At 44.3% G+C, this 24529-nt stretch overlaps 1 protein-coding gene across 1 annotated transcript; it reads right to left on the bottom strand.

The window, feature by feature from the left end:
* Nucleotides 1-2013: 2013 nt before the first annotated feature.
* Nucleotides 2014-23679, bottom strand: TF (transferrin). The gene is made up of 17 exons (XM_081910400.1): nucleotides 23521-23679; nucleotides 20943-21112; nucleotides 20153-20264; nucleotides 18996-19190; nucleotides 17781-17916; nucleotides 15052-15107; nucleotides 13932-14104; nucleotides 13068-13245; nucleotides 12401-12552; nucleotides 10365-10455; nucleotides 9351-9392; nucleotides 7593-7757; nucleotides 6323-6479; nucleotides 5214-5278; nucleotides 3722-3906; nucleotides 3198-3381; nucleotides 2014-2257 (listed from the first exon to the last, which is right to left on the bottom strand). Exons 1-17 carry the CDS (start codon nucleotides 23561-23563, stop codon nucleotides 2217-2219), a joined length of 2145 nt encoding a protein of 714 aa, XP_081766526.1. The 5' UTR covers nucleotides 23564-23679; the 3' UTR covers nucleotides 2014-2216.
* Nucleotides 23680-24529: the final 850 nt, after the last annotated feature.

Below are 24529 nucleotides of genomic sequence, written 5' to 3'. Positions count from 1 at the left end.
CGGGCAAGGCTAAATATTTGCAAATCCCCACCAACACAAACAGCGTTTGCAACTTCTGTTTTCAAAAACAGATAACTTGTAGGAAAAAAATGAAAAGCGCAGAACTCAAAACTGCTAATTTTTTCTTAAATTGCAATAATAACTAACGGGGACGCGGGTGGCGCTGTGGGTAAAACCTCAGCGCCTAGGACTTGTCGATCGTCAGGTCAGCGGTTTGAATCCCCGCAGCGGGGTGTGCTCCCGTGGCTCGGTCCCAGCGCCTGCCAACCTAGCAGTTCGAAAGCACCCCCGGGTGCAAGTAGATAAATAGGGACCGCTTACTAGCAGGAAGGTAAACGGCATTTCTGTGTGCTGCGCTAGCTCGCCAGATGCAGCTTGTCACGCTGGCCACGTGACCCGGAAATGTCTGCGGACAGCGCTGGCCCCCGGCCTCTTAAGTGAGATGGGCGCACAACCCTAGAGTTGGACACGACTGGCCCGTACGAGCAAAGGTACCTTTACCTTTACCTTTACCTTTACCTTTATATCTTTCTCAAATGTTTTAGCACACAGATCAGTTTGAATAATCTTGTGAATAGTGATGTTGCAATTTAAGACTCTTTAAAGTTTCAACTTCAGGCACATCAAAATCTCACTTTGCATGCCTTTTCCTTTTGCAAATTTTATCACCAGTTCCTTCAGGTCAACTGCTAATGCTTAGGCATGTTCAGTTGATATAGTTGCCAAGCCAACTAGTCCCTTTTTGCAACATTGTTGAACATATGTAAGATTTTGTAAGTTTGAACTTTGAGAAAATATGTTCACCACTTGCCACTGGAAGTGTCAGATGGATCCTTAGAGCAACAGAAACGTTAGGCATATTATCCAGGCACACTTCCTCTTCTCCTGCTGCTTTTCCCTGGGGGAAACCGTTCTTTAGCACTCAATTATAACAAACAGCAATACAGAAATTTCCCAGTTGACATTTGTTCTGGTCTGTTGCTAAAGAGCAGGTTTTCCCTCGGAAAGGAGCAGGGCAAGGAGAAAACTGCGTGGAACCATACCCAGAAAGTGTGGGTCAGGCAGAGAACAGTTTTCTAGGCATGGCACAGGCAGAAGTATGGATGACCCTAAGAGGTGGGGGCTGAAACCTTGGAGAGCCACTTCCAGTCAAACCAGACAATACTGAGCCAGATTTAATGGTCATACTGGGATAAGGCAGCTTCCTATATTCCTACAAGCCCCCCCCCCCATATCCTTTTTTAGATAGTCCAGCTCTGATAATGTGCTGTCTTTACATGGCTTGGTTTGTTTTGCAGATTGACTCACATCCTTGAGCCACATACTTTTAGTTCTTGCTTAGTGCTTGTGCCACAGTTGGCGCTTGTATAAGGATGATCTACCTTGGCTTGGTAACCTGTATTGCTTGGTAGTAGGTGATTTGTAAACAAGTGGAGTAGCTGTACTGTGTGGGCTCTATTTTGGATGCACAAACTCCACAAACTCCACACACAAGCACCATCCTCTTGGCTTTGTAGAGCCCATCTCCCAAAGCACTGCTCGAGTACATGAACTGTTTTCTTGCAGGAATTAACAGGCCCAGGGTTGAGGTAGGTAACTGTGAGAGACAAGACAAATAGGAACTCTTTGCTTTGTTTCTTCCAACTTTGCAAATCAGCGTTGTAATATAAACCATCTATAAATTGTTTCATGCGAACTAGAAACGAACCTATTCCTGAATGCTGGTGGTGCTGAATCTTTATTGGCCTGAGTCAAAACCAAACTGGAGCAACTCCCAAACCAATTAAAAGCGAATCAACAACAGCAATTCCCTGATGGAATATAAGAGGAAAAATATATTTATTACAGTGGGTCTTCTTATGTTCTTAGGGGTGGAGAATGTGTGGCCCTCCAATATGCTTCAGCCGCAGCCACCGTAGCTGGTAGATTTGAATAATGGACATTGTGACCGGCAGGCTGTAGGTTCCCTACCCCTGCCCTAAAGGAATCAGTAATCATAGCCAACAGGATGAATTAGCTTGTGAGAGTTACTTTTATTTATTTATTTGCACTAGTGACACCAAGGAGTTAAAAAGCCATACAAAGAGAAGCTTGAACACACTTTGTTGTGATGTTAAGGAGAAAAGAAACAGTTGGACAGATCCCCAAGTTAAGGCAAGAAAGAAATGATGCTTCCAGTGCTACTCATTCATCACAAGGAGCTGCTTTTCATCACATTAGACATCATGATGGTGGAAGTTGCAGACCTTAAGTAGTTCTGTAACATAAAAACAGAAAGAAGAGAAGAGAAATAAAAAGGAAAGTTTAAGATCAGCACACCAAAACAGACAAACTCTGGCAATGTTTCGTAATGCCCTAGAAACCATTTTAATCTCAATGAAAATTTGTCTAAGACTTAGGAGCTAAAGCCTCGGGTAATATCACATCTTGAATATGGGTATGGACTCTCTCAAAGGTCTGTTTTGTGCAGACTAATGAAGGAAAGGGAGCATGAACAGTGTAGCTAGCTAATAACATTATATTTCATTCAGTTTTCCTATCCAGAATATTGGGAACAGGATGATTGCATAACTTCTATAGGACTGAAAAAACTACATCTGCTTTGCAAAATTGTTATAGAATATAGTGGAGCACACATGTTTAAAAATTCACAACAAAAGTGCACAAGCCAAAAGTGTGTGTGGGGGGGAGGGACGACAACATATAGTTTATGAAACTGCCTTTTAAAAAGGTCATGTAGCATTGGTCCTTACTGATATTTACTTTTTGCCACTCACTTAAAATGCCCTTTAAACTAGACTCCCCCAACATGGTACCATCCAGATGTTCTGGACTGCAGCTCTCAAGTGTCCCAGACGGCATGACTGATGGTCAGAAATGATAGGAGCTATAGTCCAAACCTTCTGGAGGGCACCAAATCAGGGAAGGCTGCTTTTAAAAAAAAAAAGATGCAGAACAGAGGCATGAAACCTGTGGTCCTTCAGATGTTGCTGGACCATAGCTCCGAGCATCCCTGACCATTGATCATGTTGGTGGGACTGATGGGATTTGTACTCCAACAACATCTGGAAAGCCTTGATAAGGAAAAATATAATGCTTCCTCTTCGACTATAAGAGAATACTGTCTAGACTGCAACTGAAATCCAGGTTTTGCCTGAAGCTGACTGGTGTCATTCATCCCAGTGTATAATTGATACCTGAAGGTGAGAATTTCTTGAATCCACCAATAGCAGTCAGATATTGCTCGCCAAGGTAAGCAGCGGCGGTCTTTTCTTTTGTGCTAACTAAGCACTGAGTGCCATCTTTGAACAAGCTATCTTTGGTTTCAGATTGGAACATTTGGAAATCCTCTTTTCTTGATCCATGGATTCCAAAAAAAACCTGTAATTAAGGAAGAAAAGCAGGATTCAGTTAGCTGTCGTGTTAAAGTTTTGGTCACCCACTTTTTGGTAAAAGGTTGTGGTGATCACATGCCATCCAAATGGTGCGTCAAACATTTCACAGTTGTTCTCTTCCTACTGAGCGCTCCTTAATGATTAAACTGTTCCTACACTTCCCTTGGGTGTCTTTTGTACAAAGAATTTTGTCCAACTGTGGCTACCTCTACAGAAGTGGTGTGATTTATTTACATACTATTTTTAAAAGCTATCACAAGCCAACAGATTTATTGTGAGTTGTGATCTGGGAAGTCCCCTTAAAAAAACCCCACAAAAATCCTCACCTGTTGGTCAAGTAACACACGACGGACAGCCTCTGCTTTCCCAGGTGCTGCAACTACTCCATGAGTAGGAACTGTGGCCAGACCACATCTTACATAGTCATTAACTGGACAGCGATCGCCATTAGGTCTCAGAAGTTCAAAATCGGCAGCCATCTTGGTCCCTACCCAAGCAGGTTTGTTTTCTCCTGGGAGGAAAAAATAAATGTTAAAGATCATAAAGCTTTTATTGTTCTATTCAGGGATCTGTCAAGTGAGCACACACCAGGTGACCCTGTCCCTGATGTTACATACCCCACCAACACCTACAGGTGGATGCAAATGGCTACACAGGGGAAGAAGACTTTATATATTTTGGTATCTGCATGTAGTACTGGAACTTGCTTCTTTAAGAGGAATGGTTTAGCAGTGGCACAGCCTAAGGGGATATATTTTTTATGTAACTTCCATGAGAATTGTGACAAGTGAAAGCAACTGAGTTTACCTGCTCCTTTCCCCCCTTTTCTTTATAGCTTGTAAAAGCAGAGTTTAGTTTATTGTATGCAAAGAAATTTTGTAAAAAGGAGGAGGAGGAGGAGAGCATCCAACAGCTGTCATTGCCCTTGACTGTTGCAATATGCAGACTTCCTTGTAACTGGGAGCTCGGATCATGCAGGGTCCCCAGTCTCATGCAAGCCACCATATAATACAACAGTATGTGCAAAGCTTCCCTCTGCAGGCAATCATGTAAATTCACAGGTGTCAATCGTGCAAAGGTGGCAGACCATGAGTTGCAGGGGCTGAGCCAACAAGAACAGCCACACTCTCTCTTTTGTGGAGTGCTTGGGTGGAGGACAATGGGTATGGAACTTCCAGTCCAAAGACCAAGTGCGCCTCTCCCAACAACCTCTGGCTAGCCCTTGGGACTCTTTACAGGCCATGCCTTTCTCTGCACCATCAAGTGCTTTTGCCTGGCTAGAACATAACCTACTGTACACTTTGCCTTTGCCTTCTGTTAGGTCTGGCATTACCCACCACTGGCATTACCACTCCAGAAGTGGTTGGCAATCTGATAAAAAAAAAGATGTCTCCATCTAGCAGTAAGGATTCACACTCATAGTGAACTTTGGCTCAGCATAATATTACATACAAACTTAACATCCAAATGAGGACTTTGTTCCTTTCAATTTGAATATAGTTTAGCCATCAGGGGCCAAATTAAATTGCTTCAGATTTCACATTTCCATGAGCCAGCAGTTAGCCAACCTCAGCGTAACTCATGCAGAATTTCCCCTTCTTTTCAATGGACTTGCTAATTGACTTGCTGTTTAGATGCTATTCTGCTTGGATCCCCCTTGTGAGCAGGGGACATTTATGGGCATGTAGTGATGGGGGAAATAGACATCCATTTCTCTATAAAACCTGTGGCCACTTCGTGAAATTTGTGTTAGGTTAATCCACAGGAGTAGGGCTCCTTGCGCATCCTGCTTAGGCCTGGCATGAACCTTCCACATACCTTCTGTGTTCTCCTGGACTGTGGTGTGTTTAACAAAGGCTACATCTCCTGCCTCAATCAAACACCTAGAAAATACAATTAAAAGAAAAATGTTGGTGTAGCATTTGTCAATTCCTTCGAACCAGACTGCTGAAATGAATTTGAATATTTCCAGTTATGTTCAAATGGATTCAGAATTTGCAATGAGAAGTGAAAGACGCAATTAATCACAGATGATAATTTGATGAGATGCTGTGAACTGAAAAGAGTTGTGGCCAGTTCAGTGTAATGTTGAAATCATGGCAATATGCTGGCAACCAGATTTTTTAATTTTTATTTTTTGCTATTTACCTGGATTTATATTTAATAGCCATGTCAAAAGTACAGATTAATATGTTTTACTTGAAGTGGGGGAAATGCTATTTGTGCTGATTTGTTCCACCCACTAGGTGGAGCAGTGATTTCATTTGAGACAGAAGTCAAAACATCTTAGTTTGAAACTTGCTTTCAATATCTAGGTTTTGACATGGAATATGTGAGCTTGTTGTTTGCAATTCAGTACCCACAAAGTGATTGCTTCTAGGCTCCACATACCTGAGATAAAGGGGGGGATCCTAAGTAGAGCTTTGCCCTGCTAATTTTAAAATTAATACTAACAAGGCTTATATCCTGCATAGGATTTTGAATCCTGGGAATTCATGAAAATGTTCTTTAAAAACAACAACAGCAATAATAATCAGTGCTTTTTTTCTGGATGGACGCAGGGGGACGCATACCCCTAAACATTTTGTGAATCTTTGTACTTTTGTCCATTTACTGTATTTATTTTTCCTGATTTGAACTATAAAATGGTGATTTTCTTGAGTCTAAATGAGAGTCCCCCTAAACATTTTTATAGGGGAAAAAAGCACTGATGATAATAATAATAATAATAATAATAATAATAATAATAATAATAAGTAACAGGAGGAGGAAACTGGGCCTGAGGAGGCATCTGATGGACTAATAGAGACAAAATACTGAATGGCTTGTTGCTGCAGTTGTTTAAGATTTCTCTTTGAAAAACTCATGGGTACATTCCTCTATCATCTCCTGAATAAGAGTTTGTTTTTAATATCCAAGTTACCTACCGGAAAGCACCACTGTAGCCGAAGTATATCTCATTGCTGTTAGCTTTGCACTTGTATTTGTCAGCGAGTGCCCCTCCAGTACCAGTGCCCTTGCACAGCTTGCAGAGTGGACTGCTAGGTGGTGATCCTGGAGCACAGCCTTCACTGAAGAATGTACCTGACAGGAGAACATGGAATAGTCACTTGGAATTCTTCTGTATCTGTTCTTGTAAGATGGCCACATATCATATTTGCAGTGAAATATTTGCACACAAAAAAAGGATTGCTATTTGGAATGCCCAATAGAATAGAGGAAAGCGGATTCCCCCCACCATCTTCTTAAAATTTCAGTCTTGTTGGCTGGCAGGCTAGCTATCTTATTTTAAAAGTATCCCAGCCATCCCAAAAATATTTTTTTTGCATCCAAATGTAGTCATTTAGAGTAGATTGGCTGAAATCAAGGTAGGACCTAAGTCAAGCATGATTTCAATGAGTCAGCTCTAGAAATGACTGCGTCATGATCCAACATACCCCCCCCCCCCATGTTATGGTTTATCAGCCATCTGGATTTCCACCATAGACTAAGGAAACATTGCCAGCCAATCCAAGGGTATTCTCCAAAAGGCAGTGCCATACATTGTACTCAGCCATTCTTAAGCAGGCGACTGGAATGGCAGATTCTCAGCACTCTGTCCTGGCCAGATATCACAAGACGCACACCCCGCACATTTCAGCAATGTGGTAAGTGTTGGGAAACATTTTTTATTAAATAGTATTATAGCAGTGTTGTGCTTACAGTGCTATATTTTACTGCAACTAAAACAAAATAGCCAGGAAAGTGCTGGGCTGGGCAGAACAATGCAAAGCACTGGCTGTGCTGCAGGAAACAGAGTAGAAGTGTCTATCTCCTAGTCCTTCCCAGCTCCTCCAATGTTGCTGGTTAGGGTGTTCTGCCATGTAAAGCCCTGCCCTTTTAAAAGGACAACAGCAGCACCAAACAGTGGCATGCAGTGAATTTTTTCGTAGGGGAACAGTTAGGGCCAGAAGTGTGAGCTTGCAAAGGTTATGGGGTGGGGGTGATGTCACACATGTGAGCATCACACCTCCCTCCCTAAGCCGGGCAGAAGCTTCCCAGGCTTTGGAAAGGAGGCACCAGGTTTCTGACACATAATGTATAGGGTGAGATGGCTTGTTTACATATTTAAACAGGTTGTATACCACTTAACCACTTTTGGCTCCGAAAGGGAGTCATGTGCAAAGTAGTTAAATAAGTGAACATGAGGTCACTCACTAATATTGAAGTTTCCAATGTTCTCCTGGTAAAGCAAGCCCATGGGGATGTTATAGCCAGCAGTCCTATCAACACCAGTATGGCAGGATTTCTTTCCTCTCATTGTCTTCCAGTTGAATCCAGTATCAGCTTTCTTGACAACAGCAACAGCAGTGTAGCCCTTTACTGGAGACAGGAAAGGAAAAGGGGGAGAAAAATCTCAAATAAGACCTCAAATCAAATGAGACCCTAATTAATGGAGGGAGGGAGCCAAGTTGGCCCATGAAAGCTTGTAATTCTCTCACATGCTGAATGAATGAGTGGGTAGGGTCTTGACTACCTCTCTATTGTTGTGTCCTTATTTGGAAAATAGGCATAAGTCAGAAGAATGCTTTGCTCATAGATCAGTTTGAAAACTGGGTTCTCTGTCCTGGCTCCCGCTTTCAGATGAAAAACCCAGACTCTCGGCTCAGGAAATCCTGAAAGTTTTATTAAATAAATCAGCTGCATCTCTGCTTCCCTCAGGGTTCAGGTTACAAGGCTCAATGGGTACACGGGCAGAGTCCAGGATGCATGACCAGGCGTGATTAAATGACAAGAGGGAGAATTGTGTAAGCTCGCCTTGAGCTCCTTGGAAGAGAGCTGGGTTATAAATGTAATCAAAAAAGGAGCTAAAACATTGTCCCACCACAATTGATGCACCCCTCCTGCTCTACGTATGAAGGAGCAGAGTGTGCTCCATCACTAATGAGGTTCCTGTCCCAAGCAAGAAGACTGAGCAGAGAATGGCTCTGCTCTGCTCATGCCTGCATTGATAGCGATGTGTCTTCAGCAACAACGTGGTCCAACCTTCTGACTGTCCCTCTACCACCAGCCTGGCCAGGTCTGCTCAGCCACCAGGGGAAACTCTTTCCCAGGAGACAGGGGTGGGTCTGGTTTGGCTGGCTTCTCAGGAGGTGGGGTGGCACCTGCCTCTGTTGGCTCCCCCTCCCCTTCTGAGCTATCTGACCACCAGGGGCCAGGACCCTCATCCTTGACACTGCTTGAGCTGTCTCTGCGTAAGGTAAAAAAAGGTAAAGGTAAAGGACCCCTGGACCTGGTCCACTCAATGATAACTATGGGGTGCGGCGCTCATCTCACTTCAAGCCAAGAGAGCTTTCCGGGTCATGTGACTAGCATGACTAAACCGCTTCTGGCACAACACTGTGATGAGTGCCAGAGTGCACAGAAACACCATTAACCTTCTGGCCACAGCATTACCTATTTATCTACTTGCACTGGTATGCTTCCAAACTGCTAGATTGGCAGAAGCTGGGACACAACAACAGGAGCTCCCTTGCACGGATTCGAACCGCCCACCTTCCGATCGGCACTGTCTCTACCTACACCCTTCATGGAATTGTCATCCTCTACCTCTCCTGACACATCCTGCCCCATCTTGCCAGGAACCATGGAGACCATCTTTGCCAATAGTACTGGATTTGAAAGAGTTTTAAAGGTGGCAAATACATTTATATAAATATGAACAAATATTAAATTATATTTATATAAATACAGCTTGAAATGGAAGTATAATATTAGACCCTCTCTGTCTCTCTCTCAAACAAACATTGCACAGAAAGGTTTATCCATGTTTTTAGGTGTTGGGTTGTTGTTTTTTGAATCACATGTTTTCTGCCCTGAGTTCTTTTGAGAGGAAGGGTAAGATATAGATTTAACAAATGAACAAAAGCTTTAAATCCTAGGTTTACTAAGGCTGTATGTCCCAGAGTTACCCACCTGTTGTCTCTGTTTCTGGATGGGCACATGCGGCAGGGTCAGCTACAAAGAGAATGAGAAAGAGGTTCTAGACATAATATTCCAAGACAAAGAGTTGTATCCAAAGTAGCACTAATGAAGCCATTCTGCAGCACAAGGATTTCTGCTTCCCCCGTCCTTTCCCCCTTAAACCTTTGGGGCAAATCTGGGGAGGATGCAGGGTTCATGTGTGGTGGTGAGTGGGGGGAAGAAAATGAGGGGGAGTTCTGTTGTGCAAACAGAAATCTTGATGGGACACGCTAATTGAATGCCGCCCCAAACCCACCCAGTTTTTGCAATGCCACAACAGCAATGGGAGTAAAGCCATTTGTGGTCACAGACCTGAGGGACAAACACCAAATGCTTCCTGAGAACTTATAATAAAAGTGAATCACATGCAGAGCATTGCTTGGCACACCTTCACAGTGATGTGCTGTTATCTGAAGTGACAATATGCTTGCCCATAAAGGTAAAGGGACCCCTGACCATTAGGTCCAGTCATGACCAACTCTGGGGTTGCGGCGCTCATCTCGCTTTACTGGCCGAGGGAGCCGGCGTACAGCTTCTGGGTCATGTGGCCAGTATGACTAAGCCGCTTCTGGCGAACCAGAGCAGCGCATGGAAACACCATTTACCTTCCCGCCAGAGCGGTTCCTATTTATTTACTTGCACTTTGACGTGCTTTTGAACTGCTAGGTTGGCAGGTGCAAGAACCAAGCAACGGGAGCTCACCCCATTGCGGGGATACGAACTGCTGACCTTCTGATCGGCAAGCCCTAGGCTCTGTAGTTTAACCCACAGCGCCACCCTATGCTTGCCCATAGGTGGGTATAATAAACACAATGCAAAATTGGTGTAAAACTTTGAGCATGTGGGTCAAAACCCCCATTGGGCCCCTTGCAGAACTGCAATGAAGGTCTATCAGAAGTTATTTCCAGATGTGTGCTTGTGATAGTGTGGGCTGTATTGAGTCAAACTGCCATTTTCCATACTTACAGTAAACTTCAGCCATCACTGGCACCAAACCGCACATCCCGGCAGTGTAGACAAACCCTCCGTCCAAGCTTATGGCATCAGCTTCATCTTTCTGCAAAGAACATCAGATATGCTAATAGCAAACACATTCTCCACATGAGAAATATTTTATATAGCCAAGACAACATCATCCATGCATGAAAGAGTGCATCGGAAAATGTGCATTGGGTTTGAAGCAAATTTGTTGCTCCGGGGCATTATTCAGTCATTGCTATTTATTGCAATGTACCTGCTTTCTTTGGAGAGGGATTATGAAGGTGTGCTTTTATTGCGCAAAGAGCACTAACAGTGGTACCTTGGAAGTCGAACAGAATCCGTTCCGGAAGTCCATTCAACTTTCAAAACATTCAGAAACCAAGGCGCAGCTTCTGATTGGCTGCAGTTAGTTCCTGCAGCCAATCAGAAGCTGCAGAATTCACATCCGACATTCAGGTTCCAAAGAACGTTCGAAAACTGGAACGATCACTGCCAGTTTTTGATTGTTCGGGAGCTAAAATGTTCGACTTCCAAAGTGTTTGAAAACCAAGGTATGACTGTACGGGTATCTACTCAAATGTGTAAGAGTTCCATATACAAATGTAACAATCTAGACATAACCAGTATTAGAGAAAATCCTCTTCTTTTTGTTATGCTTGCACTTTCCCAGTCAAACTGTTAAGCCTGTAAAAGGCTTAAGTCATGAAACAGTAGCCCTGCATGTAGGTATGCATGTGGCATGAAAGCCTTCCTCAACCTGATATTTTCTATATATTTTGGACTACCAGCTATGCTGGCTGGAGATACTGGTAGCTATAGTCCAAAACATCTAGAGATCATCAGATTGACTGACCTTTCTAAAATTTAACCTCCATGTTGCATAATAGGAAGCATGTTTAAAATCTTGTAATTTGAATTCAAGTTTTGCAGCTTGACATTAATCTCTCAGCCTTCCAGGCACTGAGCCTGGAAGCTGGAACATAAATACACATTGTGAAATTAACACTATATAAAACTTCTTTGGCTGCAGTCTTGCTCACAGGTTAGTGAGCTCTGACTAGAAAGAATGGGGAAGACTCGGAAGCTAGTTTCCTCCAAACATTTCAATGTGTCTGAGCACAGAATGCACACGGTTAGTACCGTCCACACCAACATTTAAAGTACTCTCACAGCCCTTTAGGAAGGGGAAGGCAGTAAATGACACTTGAGCTCCTTGGGAGAAGAGGTGGGGAAATAGAATAATGCAGTACCCAATAAGATGCCCTCCAGATGCTAGACTACAACCTCCATCAGACCCAGACAGGATGGCAAATGGGAAGAGATCATGGGAGTTGTAGTCCAACAACACCCAGAGCTTACTATATTGGATAGCCCTAAGATTCATAGGTCAAAGATAAGATAGTGTTCTGAGTGGGCAGGGGTTATTCTGCATGATTCCCCGAGTCCCTTCCAATTCATCTGTGGAGGTAGAATGTGTAAGAGCAATCTTGCCAAACTGGTTCCTTTATTAAGGTAATGACTTTGGCTGGCGAGTTAAGTACAATGATCAGCATAACCAAAGAGGTTTCCCTGTGCTATAGAACAGGGGTTGGCAACCTAAGGCCCATGGGCCACAAGCGGCCCACGGGGGTCTTTAACCAGCCCCCGAGCTGCCCCCGAACCGAGCCGCCCACTCAGAGAGTCCCCGTGCACTGCACTAAACTGGCACAGCGCGGGGACTCATTTCTGCAGTGCCAGAAATCGCATCTGCGCAAACGCCGGAAATGGTTGGTGCGCGCACTCATGCATGCACATGATCCAGCCCACAGAGGGAAGATAAAGCAACTAACAAATTTAATAAATAATTTTTAGAAAACTACAGTCCCCAATATTCTTGGGGTGTGTGAGGAAACGTGCTTTAAATGCATGATGTGTACACAGCCTCAGAAGCAAAACCGCACTGGATGGAGGCAATGAAACCCAAGTGAGGACTCACAGTGGCAAGGTACAAGGGAAAGGGGTGAGCCGCTCAAAGCACTTACTAAGATCTTGATGATGCAGTCATCAGGAGTTTCTGCCACAGCACACTCTATGGAGCCTCCGCTCACTCCACTCCATGAGTCGCACTTTGTTTGTTCAGCCTTGCCCACTGCGCACCACCTGATCCTCCCTTCGGTATCAGGGGAAGGTCTGTCTAAAGGATCAGAAAGGAGAAACTCAATTAACCAGGAGTTCTGATGCCTCATCGTGCTGCAAATTAAGTGCTGGTAGAGAGAAGTGCTGGTGACTTCATTAAGGGGCTCTAGACAGCTGCCCCAAAGTCCAACCCTAACTGGCGCCAGTGCTGTTACATGTGCCGGAGTGTAGAGAATACCAGCAGAGATGCCTCTTACCACTTCTACCTACTGTGGGGACCTGAACCTCCAGTGACAGAGCTGGATCCAGGAACACCCCCCCCAAAAAAAAAATGCATTTGATCCCATCCAGGACAGGCAATGGCTCAACTTACCAGATCTGAAAACCACTCACCCACAGAGCCTTTGTCTGGTCAGGATTCAGACTCAGTTTATTAAGCTAATCTAGCCTGCCACTGCATCCAGACACCAGTCTGGAGCCTTCTCAGCCATTCCCACTTCCAGATGATACAGAGAAATAGAGTTGGGTACCACCAGTGTACTGATGGTCCATGGCAGCTGATCTCCTGCATACCTTTTCTGATAGCCCGAATAGCACCACAGTACTGGGAGCCCAGGTAGAGTTGAGAATCCATTAACTCAGGTACACGAAGAAGACTGACAGCAGAATCCTTGAATAGAAGGTCTTTGGTAGGACCTTCAGGAGAACCAAAAAGTTTGCATCCAGATTGTGGGTTCTGGGAAGCCAGCTCCTAAGATAGGAGAATAAATATTCATTGAAGAGTGAGAAAAGGTAAGAAGAAAACATGAAGTCAGATGGAGTGCATAGAAGAGTTTTGAAAACTCATCACCACTGCCAACCCCGCCAAAAGCAGGTCAATTCCACCTCTCTCCATGCCTTTTATTTTCCAGTGGACACCTTCAACATTCCATTGGTTCACCTGCCCTCAACTTAACTGCTAGACTTGCATAGTCTACCTGACTTCCACTTCCTTTTTGGGGGTCCAATGAAGAAACAACAAAGAAATGCAGGACTGTAGTGTAATTATTATTATTATTAGTAGTAGTAGTAGTAGTAGTAGTAGTAGTAGTAGTAGTATATTTTTACCCCGCCCCATATTTTTACCCCAGCCACTCTGGGCAGCTCCCAACAGAGGACTTAAAACAGAACCAGACTTCAAACCTTAAAACTTCATTTCAGTGGGTCTATAGAGAGTAGGAGTAGCATTTAATATCACTCTATGCGTGTGCATTACTTAATTTACAAGCTTGCATGCTGGGAAATCCCCCATAGGTCTTATAAATCTTATGTGCAGTTGTTTTAACTGTGTGTTGTTGTTTTTAAGTGGCCACTATATTGTAAATTGCTTTGGGATACGTCATTGAAAACAATTTATGAAATACATACACACACACACACACACACACACATACATACCATTGCTTTGGAGAGGACCGTCCAGATCTCATCTGCCCGACTGTCGGTACTCCGTGCTACCACAGCATGAGCAGGGACTCTAGCCAGAGAACACTCCTTATACTTTTCAATAGGCTTCCTACTGCCATCATCACAGAGCAGCTCATACTGGTTCCTTTCTTCTGGACTGAGGGCTATGAAAAATGATAGCAAGATTTAAAGCCAGGTATGTAAGATAGGTTCCACCCTGAAATGCTAGAATACCAAAGCTGAGAAATGAGAAGCCCATAGACTCATAGAATGGTAGAGTTCGAAGGGGCCACGATGGCCATCAAGTCCAACCCCCTGCAGTGCAGGAATCTTTTGCTCAACATGAGGCTTGAACCCACAAATCTGAGATTAAGAGTTTTGTGATGTCTAATAATGAAAAACGGTGAAGGTGAAACTCTACAATTACATGATACTGATTCCACCTGTATATACTGAGAGTCCATCCAGGATTACAGTGGTTATAATTTCCTGCAGGAAAGCATTGTAGTTCAACGGTGGAGTACATGTTTTGCAGGCAAAAGGTTACAGGTTCAATCTCCAGTATTTCTGGGTAAGGCTGGGGCAGAATCCTTCCTGAAACTCTGGACAGCTACTGGCAGTCAGTGTAGACAACACCGAAACAGTAGTTTGGCTAGGCATAAGGTAGATCTTTCAATGTTCCTTCCAAGGAATGCTCAAGTGGTTACTGTACTACATCTCTGTAAGATAGGGTGTTTGCTCTTAGGATATAATAAATGAAGTCAACCAGGTGCTGGAATGGCCTAATTGCATGATCTTTTCACAAATGAAGTTGTGTATTTTTTGGCACTTGTGGAAAAAGCTGAACCATACAGGTTTCTGCACATATCGTCAGCCTTCATAGAACCAACTCAGTCCATGGAACTCAGCACAAACTCACTCAAAAATGTGAATTCCGTCTGCACAGAGGGTTGAGCTCTACTAGGAACTTTGGGGCAGGTAGTGTGGTGCCTTCCAGATTTTGTGGACCACAGTACCCAGCATCCCTGACCTTCAGGCAGTGATGGCAGGGGCCTGATGGGAGCTGGAGTCTAACAACATGTGAAGGGCTAAACTTGCTGTCCTTCCTTACCTAGTACAGTTGCGTCTTTCAAAAAGGCCACATCTCCAGCTCCATCCTTCAGGCATCTAGAAGAACAAGCAGAAGAGAAAGAAATATTAGAACAACTGAATTTTTGGGTCCTCACTCCAACCTTCTGCGTGTTAAAAGAAGCAGAAAGGAATTACAGATCCTGAGCATACAAACTACTATTCTTTATTTTCTTCAGCACCAACAGAACGCAGAAGTGATACAGTCCATAACTGAAGAATTTAAAAATCATAATACACAGATAAAACATGGGCGGTCTCAGGAATGACCAAGCACAGGAAATCGGTTCCGCTTCCGAGTGGAACCGGGTTGCACTTGGGCCACCAGCTCCCACCCCCGCCTTAGCGAGGTACAGGGTAGTGTTCCGTGTCACACTGAGGGTGACCCAGCTACGCCATTCGCCAGGCGGCCAATCAGGGCCAATGTAAACTGTGGCATGACTCTGGAAGCTCCTGTTTCAGCCTCACACCGCGGATCTCCCGCCCTCCCACCCTCTTTTAGGTAGGGTTGCTGGCCTTGCTATGGACTTTGGTTGGTCGCCGTTGAGGGGCCTGGTAGAACTTTTTCCACTTGGCAAATCATCACCAGCCACTTGGTTTTCGCCTACCTCATAGCAATCATCACAACTTTGTAAGGTTTGGTGGTTAGGCATTGGAATAGCGATGTGGGGGGGGGAGAGGTGCAGCCATCACCTGCCCCTCCATGCATAAGGGTATTCCATTAAAGGAATCCGGTGGTGTGGATCATGTCCGAAGCCCGTGGAGGGGCCAGGGCCATGCCACGACCCCAGCAGGAACCCAGGGGGGCTCGAGTCAATCCTCATTGGAGGGCTCCCCCTACTGGTGATTTACTCTTCCAGACTTCCTGCAAAGTGGGTAGGAGTCAGATATAATCTGTTGATGCCAATGCCTAAGCCAATACCGCTCACATTCTGTAACCAATAAAGTTGTGGCCTAAATTTTGCCCATTAACATTAACCTAAATTCCATGTCCTTGTGTCTTTATTCTCCTAGGGGTGTCTTGGGGGTCTTGAAGCGCAAATGAGTAGTAAGAGTGTGGAAGAATAAATAAGTTGAGGCTTGGAATGTTCCAGAAAAACTTTCTTCCAGAATGGAAAGACTTATCATGAGGGAATAGAGAGGAAATCAGACATTGCAAGTTGAGTGTTCCAAAGCAGAAATCATAGCAAAAACTCATAATATAAACAATAAAGAGTCAGGTAGTACTTTAAAGGCTAACAAATGTAGTATGATTTAAGCTTTTGTGGGCTTTATGATCTGGAATTGTAGTCATCAAAAGCTTATGTCACAATGAGTGTGCAGTTCTTAGAGTGCCACAAGTTTTTTTTATCATGTTTTCCGCAACTGATTGAAATGACTACCTCACTGGAAATTGACAATAAAAATTCATTTTTCCATAACTGGTGGTAGAACTTTACATTGCCATGTGGAGACATTTAACCAGTTTCTTGCTACCCACGGTAACCAGAATATACAAGACTCTGAGGACATTTTAATGCTTGCCACATAGTTGTGTACCACAGAAACTACTGGGAGACTTCCACACACTCAGTCATTTGTGCATTTATTGTACAAAAATAAAAAATCTCCATCTCTTTCTGCACTTCTGCAATGATTTGCAGATGCATCCACACACAGAAGAGCAATGTTGCTATTGTGATGGCAGTAAAGTATAAATGTCACATGTTCTGAAAATGTTACTGACATCTGTTGGATATAATTTCCTGTCCATGCTTGCACCATTATGTGAAACTTTGTTTTCCTTCATTATTAAAAAATGTCTTTACTTATGTGGAAAATGGCAACTAAGCTAGCCCACCCGCAGCTATGTCTAGCTGTTTCGGAAACATTCTAGTTTGTTTTTCACTGTTAGGAGAGTGGATTGTTTTTATTCCTTTGTAGAGTTCCACCTCTCCTGCACTGGAATGTACATCTGGCTAAAGTTTTGTTTTTAACTCGAAAAGACATGTTGACAAGGTTTTGATTTTTGTCAAGATCATGGCTAGGGGAGAAAGTGTGAAAATTCAAATCCCCGTGTACTACAGTCCTGAAGAACACTCCCTCCTCCATGGGCCTAGCATGAAATAACGAAGGAGAAGGAGGAGGAGGAGGAGGAGGAGGAGGAGGAGGAGGAGGAGGAGGAGGAGGAGGAGGAGAAGGAGAAGGAGAAGGAGAAGGAGAAGGAGAAGAAGAAGAAGAAGAAGAAGAAGAAGAAGAAGAAGAAGAAGAAGAAGAAGAAGCAGCAGCAGCAGCAGCAGCAGCAGCAGCCCTGGCATACCATTTAAAGCAGAGTTTCCAGGACGCTGAAGGCACCACCTGTGTATACACAGCCTCTCATCTGATGCAGGGTAGAGAATCCACTGCACAATAGAAGCATGTCTAGCTGTACTTGTATGTTTCTAAATAAACCAAATATTACAAAAACACCCCACCTCTGCCAAAAGAAGGTAGCGATGCTCTTAGGCTCTCTTGCTGTTCAAGGAAATGGGGAGTGTACCATCAGTCCTTTGATTGTCCAGAAAGGCTCTCAGGTTGCATGTTTCCAGTGTTAGGTTCAAAAATTGTGTTTGGCATTTCAGAACAAACCCCTCCTTTTCCTATTTTGGTTATGAAGCACCTGAATTTCCTAGGGCTATGACATTTCCCCCCCCCTCAAAAAAAGAAACCAAATGAAAAATGCATGTTACTTACTGGAAAGCCCCTGAATATCCAGCGTAGGGGTCGTTCCGGCTGCATTTTTCATCACCTTTTCCAGCACAAATGCGGCACAGATTTGGCTCATTTTTGCAACCTGGGACACAGGAGCCTGAGAAAAACTTGGCTACAGCTGTAAAAGAAGATCACACAGGCAAGGCATTGGCAGGTCCCTTCTTCTAAATAGCATTCACCTATTAGTTTGTATCAGGGATGGGTCAGCCACACAAACGCCTTAGAATGCCAATTATTGTCAAGGACAGCACTCGCCTCTTGGTAGAAAGCAGGTGGAACACAAAGTCCAAGGAGTCTCTGTGGCAGGGGTGATGAACCTTGGGCCTTCCAGATGCTGCTAAACTCCCATCATCCCTGACCTTTGGCCGTGCTTGCTTGGGCTGAGGGAAGTTGTAGTTCAGCCACATCTGGAGGGCTAAAGGTTCTCCAACCCTGTTCTGTGATGTCCCAGAAAACAAATCTCAGACCATATGCTGTTTCAGCAACTGCAGAGGCATACAACCTGTGACAGACATCCCAGAAGTTTCTGCAATGTTATATCTGCAAGGTAGGGCTGGGAAAACCTCTTTCAGTCAAGGACCACATCCTGTCTCAGCTTGCCTTCTGAGGGCCATGTGCCAAAACAAAAGGTGGGTGTGGCCTAAACAAAACAGGAGTTAGCCTCCTCCATCCTCTCTTATGCACGCACACACACACACAAATTCACACAAGCACACACATACACAGGATACTAGGACACACTTCTCAGATCATGCTCTGCAGCCACTTGGGTAAATAAAATGTAAATAAAAACCCTGGATTTTATACCTGGTACCTATGAAGTGTGGCTATATGTAAAACATGTGCTGGGTCACCATTCCACTTTAGTAAAGGGCAGAATGCCAAAATTCCCAGAGGGTGTACACCAGGGATGGGGAACCTGAGGCCTGGTTGCTGAATGCGGCCCTATCAGGACACTCCTCAGGCCGCCACCATCCTGACCAGCCCTGCTCTGCACCCTGTGAGTGCTTTTCCTTGGCTAGAATGTGTCTCTGAACTATGATAACGCCTCTTGTTTCTCTGAATGGAGGATGGAAAGAAATCTCTGACTTCTGTGTGGCTGGAAAGTAATCTATTCAACAAAGGTCAGGTGAACCTTCCTGCCCGTTCTCGCTCCTTCCACATCAATCTTGTGGCTTTCATTACTCTGCTTCTTACCTTTTTCTATAGGTTCTGTTTCTGCTCCAGCCCATTCTATAAGACCAAGATTCAACAAGCGCCCCACTGGCATAACCCAGCCTGCAGATCTGCCCAAGCCAGTGTGGCAAGATTTCTTCCCTCGGAGGTCAGCAAGTGACTGAACGGTATTTTTCTTCACAACGGCCACAGCGTAGTAACTGGTAACAGATTCTCCTGGCAGGGAGAAAGAGAGAGGCATATTGTGACCTGTGCGGCAATGAAGAATAATAGAATTGTGGAGTTGGAAGGGTTCAACCCCCTGCAATGCAGGAATCTCAACTAAAGCATCCATCACAGATGACCATCCAGCCTCTGCTGACAAACCTCCAAGGAAGGAGAGTCCACCACAATCCGAGGGAGTCCGTTCCACTGTTGAACAGCTCTTACTGTCAGGAAGTTCTTCCTGAAGAACTTTACTACTTCTTCCCTAGTCTGGAGACCTTCTCCTAATGACTCTTGTCTACTAAGTTTAAGAACAGCTCACTAGAGTGTATTATTACAGCATATGGCTTGAAAATTCAGCAAAACTGCATACAAAAATCTGTATGTTAGGAGAAATGCACTCAAAAAGCTTGATGAACTTTCATGAGGACTTAAAAAAAAATCTTATCTGATGCAGAAATGTGGAGAGCTGAATTTAATAATGGAAAAATGAAAAACTGGGAGAAATCCAAACGGACACGTTCTTCCACTCCTAGCACTAGAGAGTCAGTGTGGTGTAGTGGTTAGAGCGATGGAATAAGATCTGGGAGAGTCCACCACAAACCAAGGGAGTCCGTTCCACTGTTGAACAGCTCTTACTGTCAGAAAGTTCTTCCTGGTGTTTAGTCAGATTCTCCTTTCTTGTAACTTGAAGCCACTGGTTCCAGTCCTACACTTCATGGGCATGTGAGGCCTGCTCCAGAAGCACTCTCAGATGAACCCGATGGGTCTCTAACCTCTAACTCAGAGGACTCCATTGCAGTAGGCCCAGGAAGATCTGAGGCTTCTCCACTCCTCTGGGAGTGGGCTTTAAGCAGGCCGGGCTTTAAGCAAAGCAGCATATTGCAGCAACACCTGAACCCTGACCCCAGCTTGGGCCTTGCCACAACACAGAGCACAACAGAATTCTCAAAATCAGCCCTGTTGAAATTTACCTCCTGTACTTGTGCCATAAACTTCAGCTACAACCGGCTTCAAGTTATTCGGGGCCAAGCCTGCATCATAAATGAGACCACCATCCAGGCTGACAGCATCTGCCTCGGAGGCCTGAAAACACAAAAGAGTAGACAAATGGGAAGAAGAAAACACAAATGGGAAGAGGTGACAGGAATGAAAGGAGCTAGAAAGACTATTATACCACTCAGTGATGGATGGACCCCCTAATTAACTGAGCTCTCTTCTCTTTTTTCACAGAGCCAGAGTCAGAAAGGAGGTATAGAGCAATCTTAAACTGATAATTTAGCCCAGGGGATCAAGAAGGGACTTCCTTTAGTGTTCTAGTTGTCTGGGATTTTGCTTTAGGTTGCCTCCAGGAGAATGCTTTGTTTTAACCTCTTTGGATCTATGGCCCCATAATAAAGTGATTACTTTTTTAACCACTAAAACCATTTTCTGGCAAATAACCCATACTGGAGTCTGAAAAGGGAGTATACAGGCAAAGACTGTTTTACCATTGATTCCTCCCAGGTTCCGTGACCCCAGGGATTCTGCCAGCCACTTCTGTGATCAGACAGAACTTTCCAACGTCTGTCCCTAGACCACCCAGTTCTGCCTCATGGGCCGCTCCTAGCTCCTACTTCTGACCCTAACCAGGGAACTAGGATCTTTGAAACAAACCATTTTCTGCAGAGTTGACAAACCCACCAGCAAAAGTTTGGTTTGTCTTGCACACCGAATTCAGGGAAGTCCCCCAGTGTTTGGGTCCAGCTTCCACTAATCACTTACCGCAATGGCACTGATGCAGTCATGGGGACTGCTCTTCTTCACACAGCTGAATTGTGGGAAAGATGCAGGTTGCTGGGAGGTACTTAAGCATTCCTGCAGTCTTTGACACTTGTTCTGCTCAGCCGTTGATGTTGTACACCATCTTACCCCGGACGTTGCAAAACACGATGCTGTGAAGAAAATAAAGGAGGGGAAGTGTTGTGATATCATGGGCCATGAACGATGATAACACTGCCTTGTCTGAAGTCCACCTCCCCAGATGTATGGGATTTTCTTCCCATCTGTGCCATTGTCTAATACTAGGATCAGGGTAAGAAGATTTGCTCACCAACCTTCCCCAACCAGATGGTTTGCACTGCAATATTCATCAGGCCCAGTCAACATGGCCACTGGTCAGGGATGATGGGAGCTGTAGCCCATATCATCTGTTAGGTACCACATTGTGGAAGGCTGTATTAAACTAACCTTGACTATCAAGACAGAATCCTGAAGATCTGGAACTGCTCCTAGATGCCTACATAAGGTACATATCCTTGAATTGCTGTTTCCTTGTTGTCCATGTAAATGAGATTTTCTCAAAGCTGCATGTTTTTCAGTGCATCTCTACAGATTCTGTTCATCAGAACTCTGTTGCTTAACCTACACACAAGAGCCTCAATCCAGGTCTTGCACTGCATCACACTGAGCAGTCGCATACTGGCCCCAAGACAAAGACTCAGCTGTTTTAGAGGAACGCAACACTCTTCACTTAGTCTGATGTTGCAGTACTTAAGGGCAATGAATTATTTCAGTTCGTGGTAGCTGAGGTTTTTATTCAGCCTGTGATGAATGCCAGCTGTGCTGTCACAAGTCAAGCCAGAGCTATCACATTCTAGATCGAAAGAGTCTGGAGAGATTGCTTTCACACTCTCAGCCACACATGCTCAAGCAGCTATAAGCTGCGTATGTGATAAAAGGGAACCACACGGGGTGAAGGCATCCTCCTTTGCTTGACCCTGTGCTAATTTAAGTTTGTTGGTTAACTTTTCTAGTAGGGTGTTTTCGCACGCAGTCATCCCAAGACATGTTCGTGCTTCGGGAATAAAATCCTGCTACCCTCAAAACTTGGACACATATTAAACACCAGGGGAAGATTCCCTTATGTACTGAAATTAATGTGCTGGGGAGAGAGGTTCATTGGGAGCACATAATGGGAGGTGAATGGGTAAAGAACACATCCATCCATCCCTACTCCCCACAGTACCAATCCTAACTGTCGCTTCCTCCCAACACCAGACGCATTAATTGCACTCATGCAATTAACGCAGCCCTATTCATTGTAGCTTAATTCCAGTTGATTTGAGTCTAGCCCTAATTAGAAGAAGGGTAGGGCACCTGCTCTGCACACAAGGCACCCCATGTTCAATCCCCGAGAATCCTGGGAAAGAATTCTGGGAGCAGTGGTCTCTTAAGGGTGCTGGGTATTGCAGCTTTGTGAAAAAGAAACCGCAGCTCCCAGGATTCTTTGTGCTGAAGATGTGTGTTGGATGTGCTTTAGATGCAATGGTGTGGGTACGAAACCATAGATTACATGCAAACATAGGGCTCCCAGTTTGGGGAGATTTGCAGGAGGGAATCAGCTGCCAGGAGGAGCTGCCAGGAGGAGCTTTCCCTGACCACATCTCCCTCAAGCTGTTTCTACATCTATCTTTCTGCAGCTGGAAAACAGTTGGGAAGAAATACGGTGGGGGAAGGGGGAAGCACAAGAGGATTTAACCACCATACTGTCCTCTCCAAATCTCCCCAACAAATGCCCTTTATCCTACATACACTTTGCAAATGTGGGTTTCTGAACCATTTCACAGAGGAATATGCAATTCTGCCCCCCTACCCTGGTCAAAGCACATCACCATTGTGGGATTAATAATGGTACTGGCGCCCTTTCCAGAAGGTAGAGTTGCATACCTCAAATATTATTCCTTAAACCCTACCTTGCTGTTCACTGTACCTAAGCGTACATAACTATATATTTATAGTTAATAACTGTTTCAATCTCTAAGAAAGATATTCTGGTTGATATTCATAGAAAAAGAGGTGCCAGAACTCACCATGAACTTACCTTGTTTCCTTATAATGTTAGTGGTGCCTACCTGAGAGGTGCCAGAACTGAGTTCTGATGAGTTCCAGCTGAAAAAAGCCCTGCCTTTCACACAGCTATAATTCCCAGCACCCTTAACAAACTCCAGTTCCCAGGACTCTTTGGGGGAAGCCATGCGCTTTCAATATATGGTGAGGGCATGACAGAAGATAGCAGAAGCATTCAGCTCAGCAGGGCTCTTGGACTGAGACCTCAACAAAAGGCAAGAACTGCTGCAAACCAGCGAGGCTTTCTGCCATCCCAAACTAGGACTTTGCTATTTTCCATAAGGAAAATATTTGAAAGGCTTGCAACCCTATTTCTTAAAAGGCAAGGAATGGCAGAAATTAAAGTGGCGTGGTTTTTAAAGGATTGCCATTGTCTGAGCACAGACTCTAATTCCACCTTGCAGCCTTGAAGTGCCTTTGACTTGCCCCTTTCTGCAAGCCTGCATTCACTTACCTAGAAGCCCAGTGAACAGCACAGCTTGGAGAGCAAGCTTCATGTTGTCTTCTTCCTGGAGGCTTTGAGAGAGGTGTTGCAGAGGTGTCTATCACAGACTGCTCCCACGGCGTCTGTGAGGCTTTTGACTCAGCAGCCTTGCCTTTTTATAGAGAGAGTGGACTCTGCAGTGTTAGCAGAAGCAGTGACCCAACTGTGTTTGTCTGTCCTTGTTTCCCAATAGCTCCTGCTCCTCCCTCCTCCCTCCATTTGCAGGAAGAATGTCACTTTGGCACGGGATTCATATGGACAGCAAGAGGGCTTGAGAGGCTTCACATGGGAAATCCCCGTGTCATTTTAATTCTTCCTGGACCTGAAGTACAGTTAAACTGGCAGGAACACCTTGCCTGTTCCTTCACCACCATTGTTGCAAAGGCAAACCACAGAACAGCCTGTTTGAGGCAGCTCTGAATTTAGGCTATTTGTGTAACAACCCTACTCCATAGACATTAATGTGAGTTTTGCCATTGATTTCTTTCAGAATAAAATTGTTACCTAAATCATATACCCGCCACTGATTTAAAAAGCAGTTTGAAACGAAGGACCTTTAAGGAACTGCTTAATAACCTATAGAGAATGAAAAGTAGTTCTAGGATTTAATTTTGGAAAGCATCTGAGAAAGAAACTCCCTATTTAGTCAAGCTTATTTTTATTTCCATTCATTTATGTTCTGTTTTACATTTTCTCTCACTATACTAAATAAGGTGAGGTACATAATAAAATGGAGGAGATGAAATGTGAACAAACTACTGAAGCCAGGATACTTCTCATCCCCTAGTTCAGGTTAGGTAATTTGCTACTTTAGGATTATTATTATTATTAATTACATTTATTAATTGTTTTATCTTGCCCAAGGCAACCCAAAAGACACAGAGATCCTGCCTGGAGAGAGCATTCTACAAACAGGGAGTCACCACAGAAAAGGCCTGTTCTCTTTTTACCACCCTCCGGACGATTGCAGGGTCCGAGT

This window comes from Podarcis melisellensis (assembly GCF_964234715.1).
Source record: "Podarcis melisellensis genome assembly, chromosome: 5".
NCBI classification, from domain to species: Eukaryota; Metazoa; Chordata; class Lepidosauria; order Squamata; family Lacertidae; genus Podarcis; species Podarcis melisellensis.
The sequence above is the reverse complement of the archived record's forward strand: the minus strand, read 5'-3'. Positions and strand labels throughout refer to the sequence as shown.

Coding starts and splice junctions, on each gene's coding strand:
- TF (XM_081910400.1), bottom strand. CDS start 23,563: ATGAAGCTTGCTCTCCAAGCTGTGCTGTTCACTGGGCTTCTAG. Junction 17,917..18,995: donor AACAGAACCTATAGAAAAAG/GTAAGAAGCAGA, acceptor CTTCTTTTACAG/CTGTAGCCAAGTTTTTCTCA. Junction 3,382..3,721: donor GTGTGTTACTTGACCAACAG/GTGAGGATTTTT, acceptor CCTTAATTACAG/GTTTTTTTTGGAATCCATGG.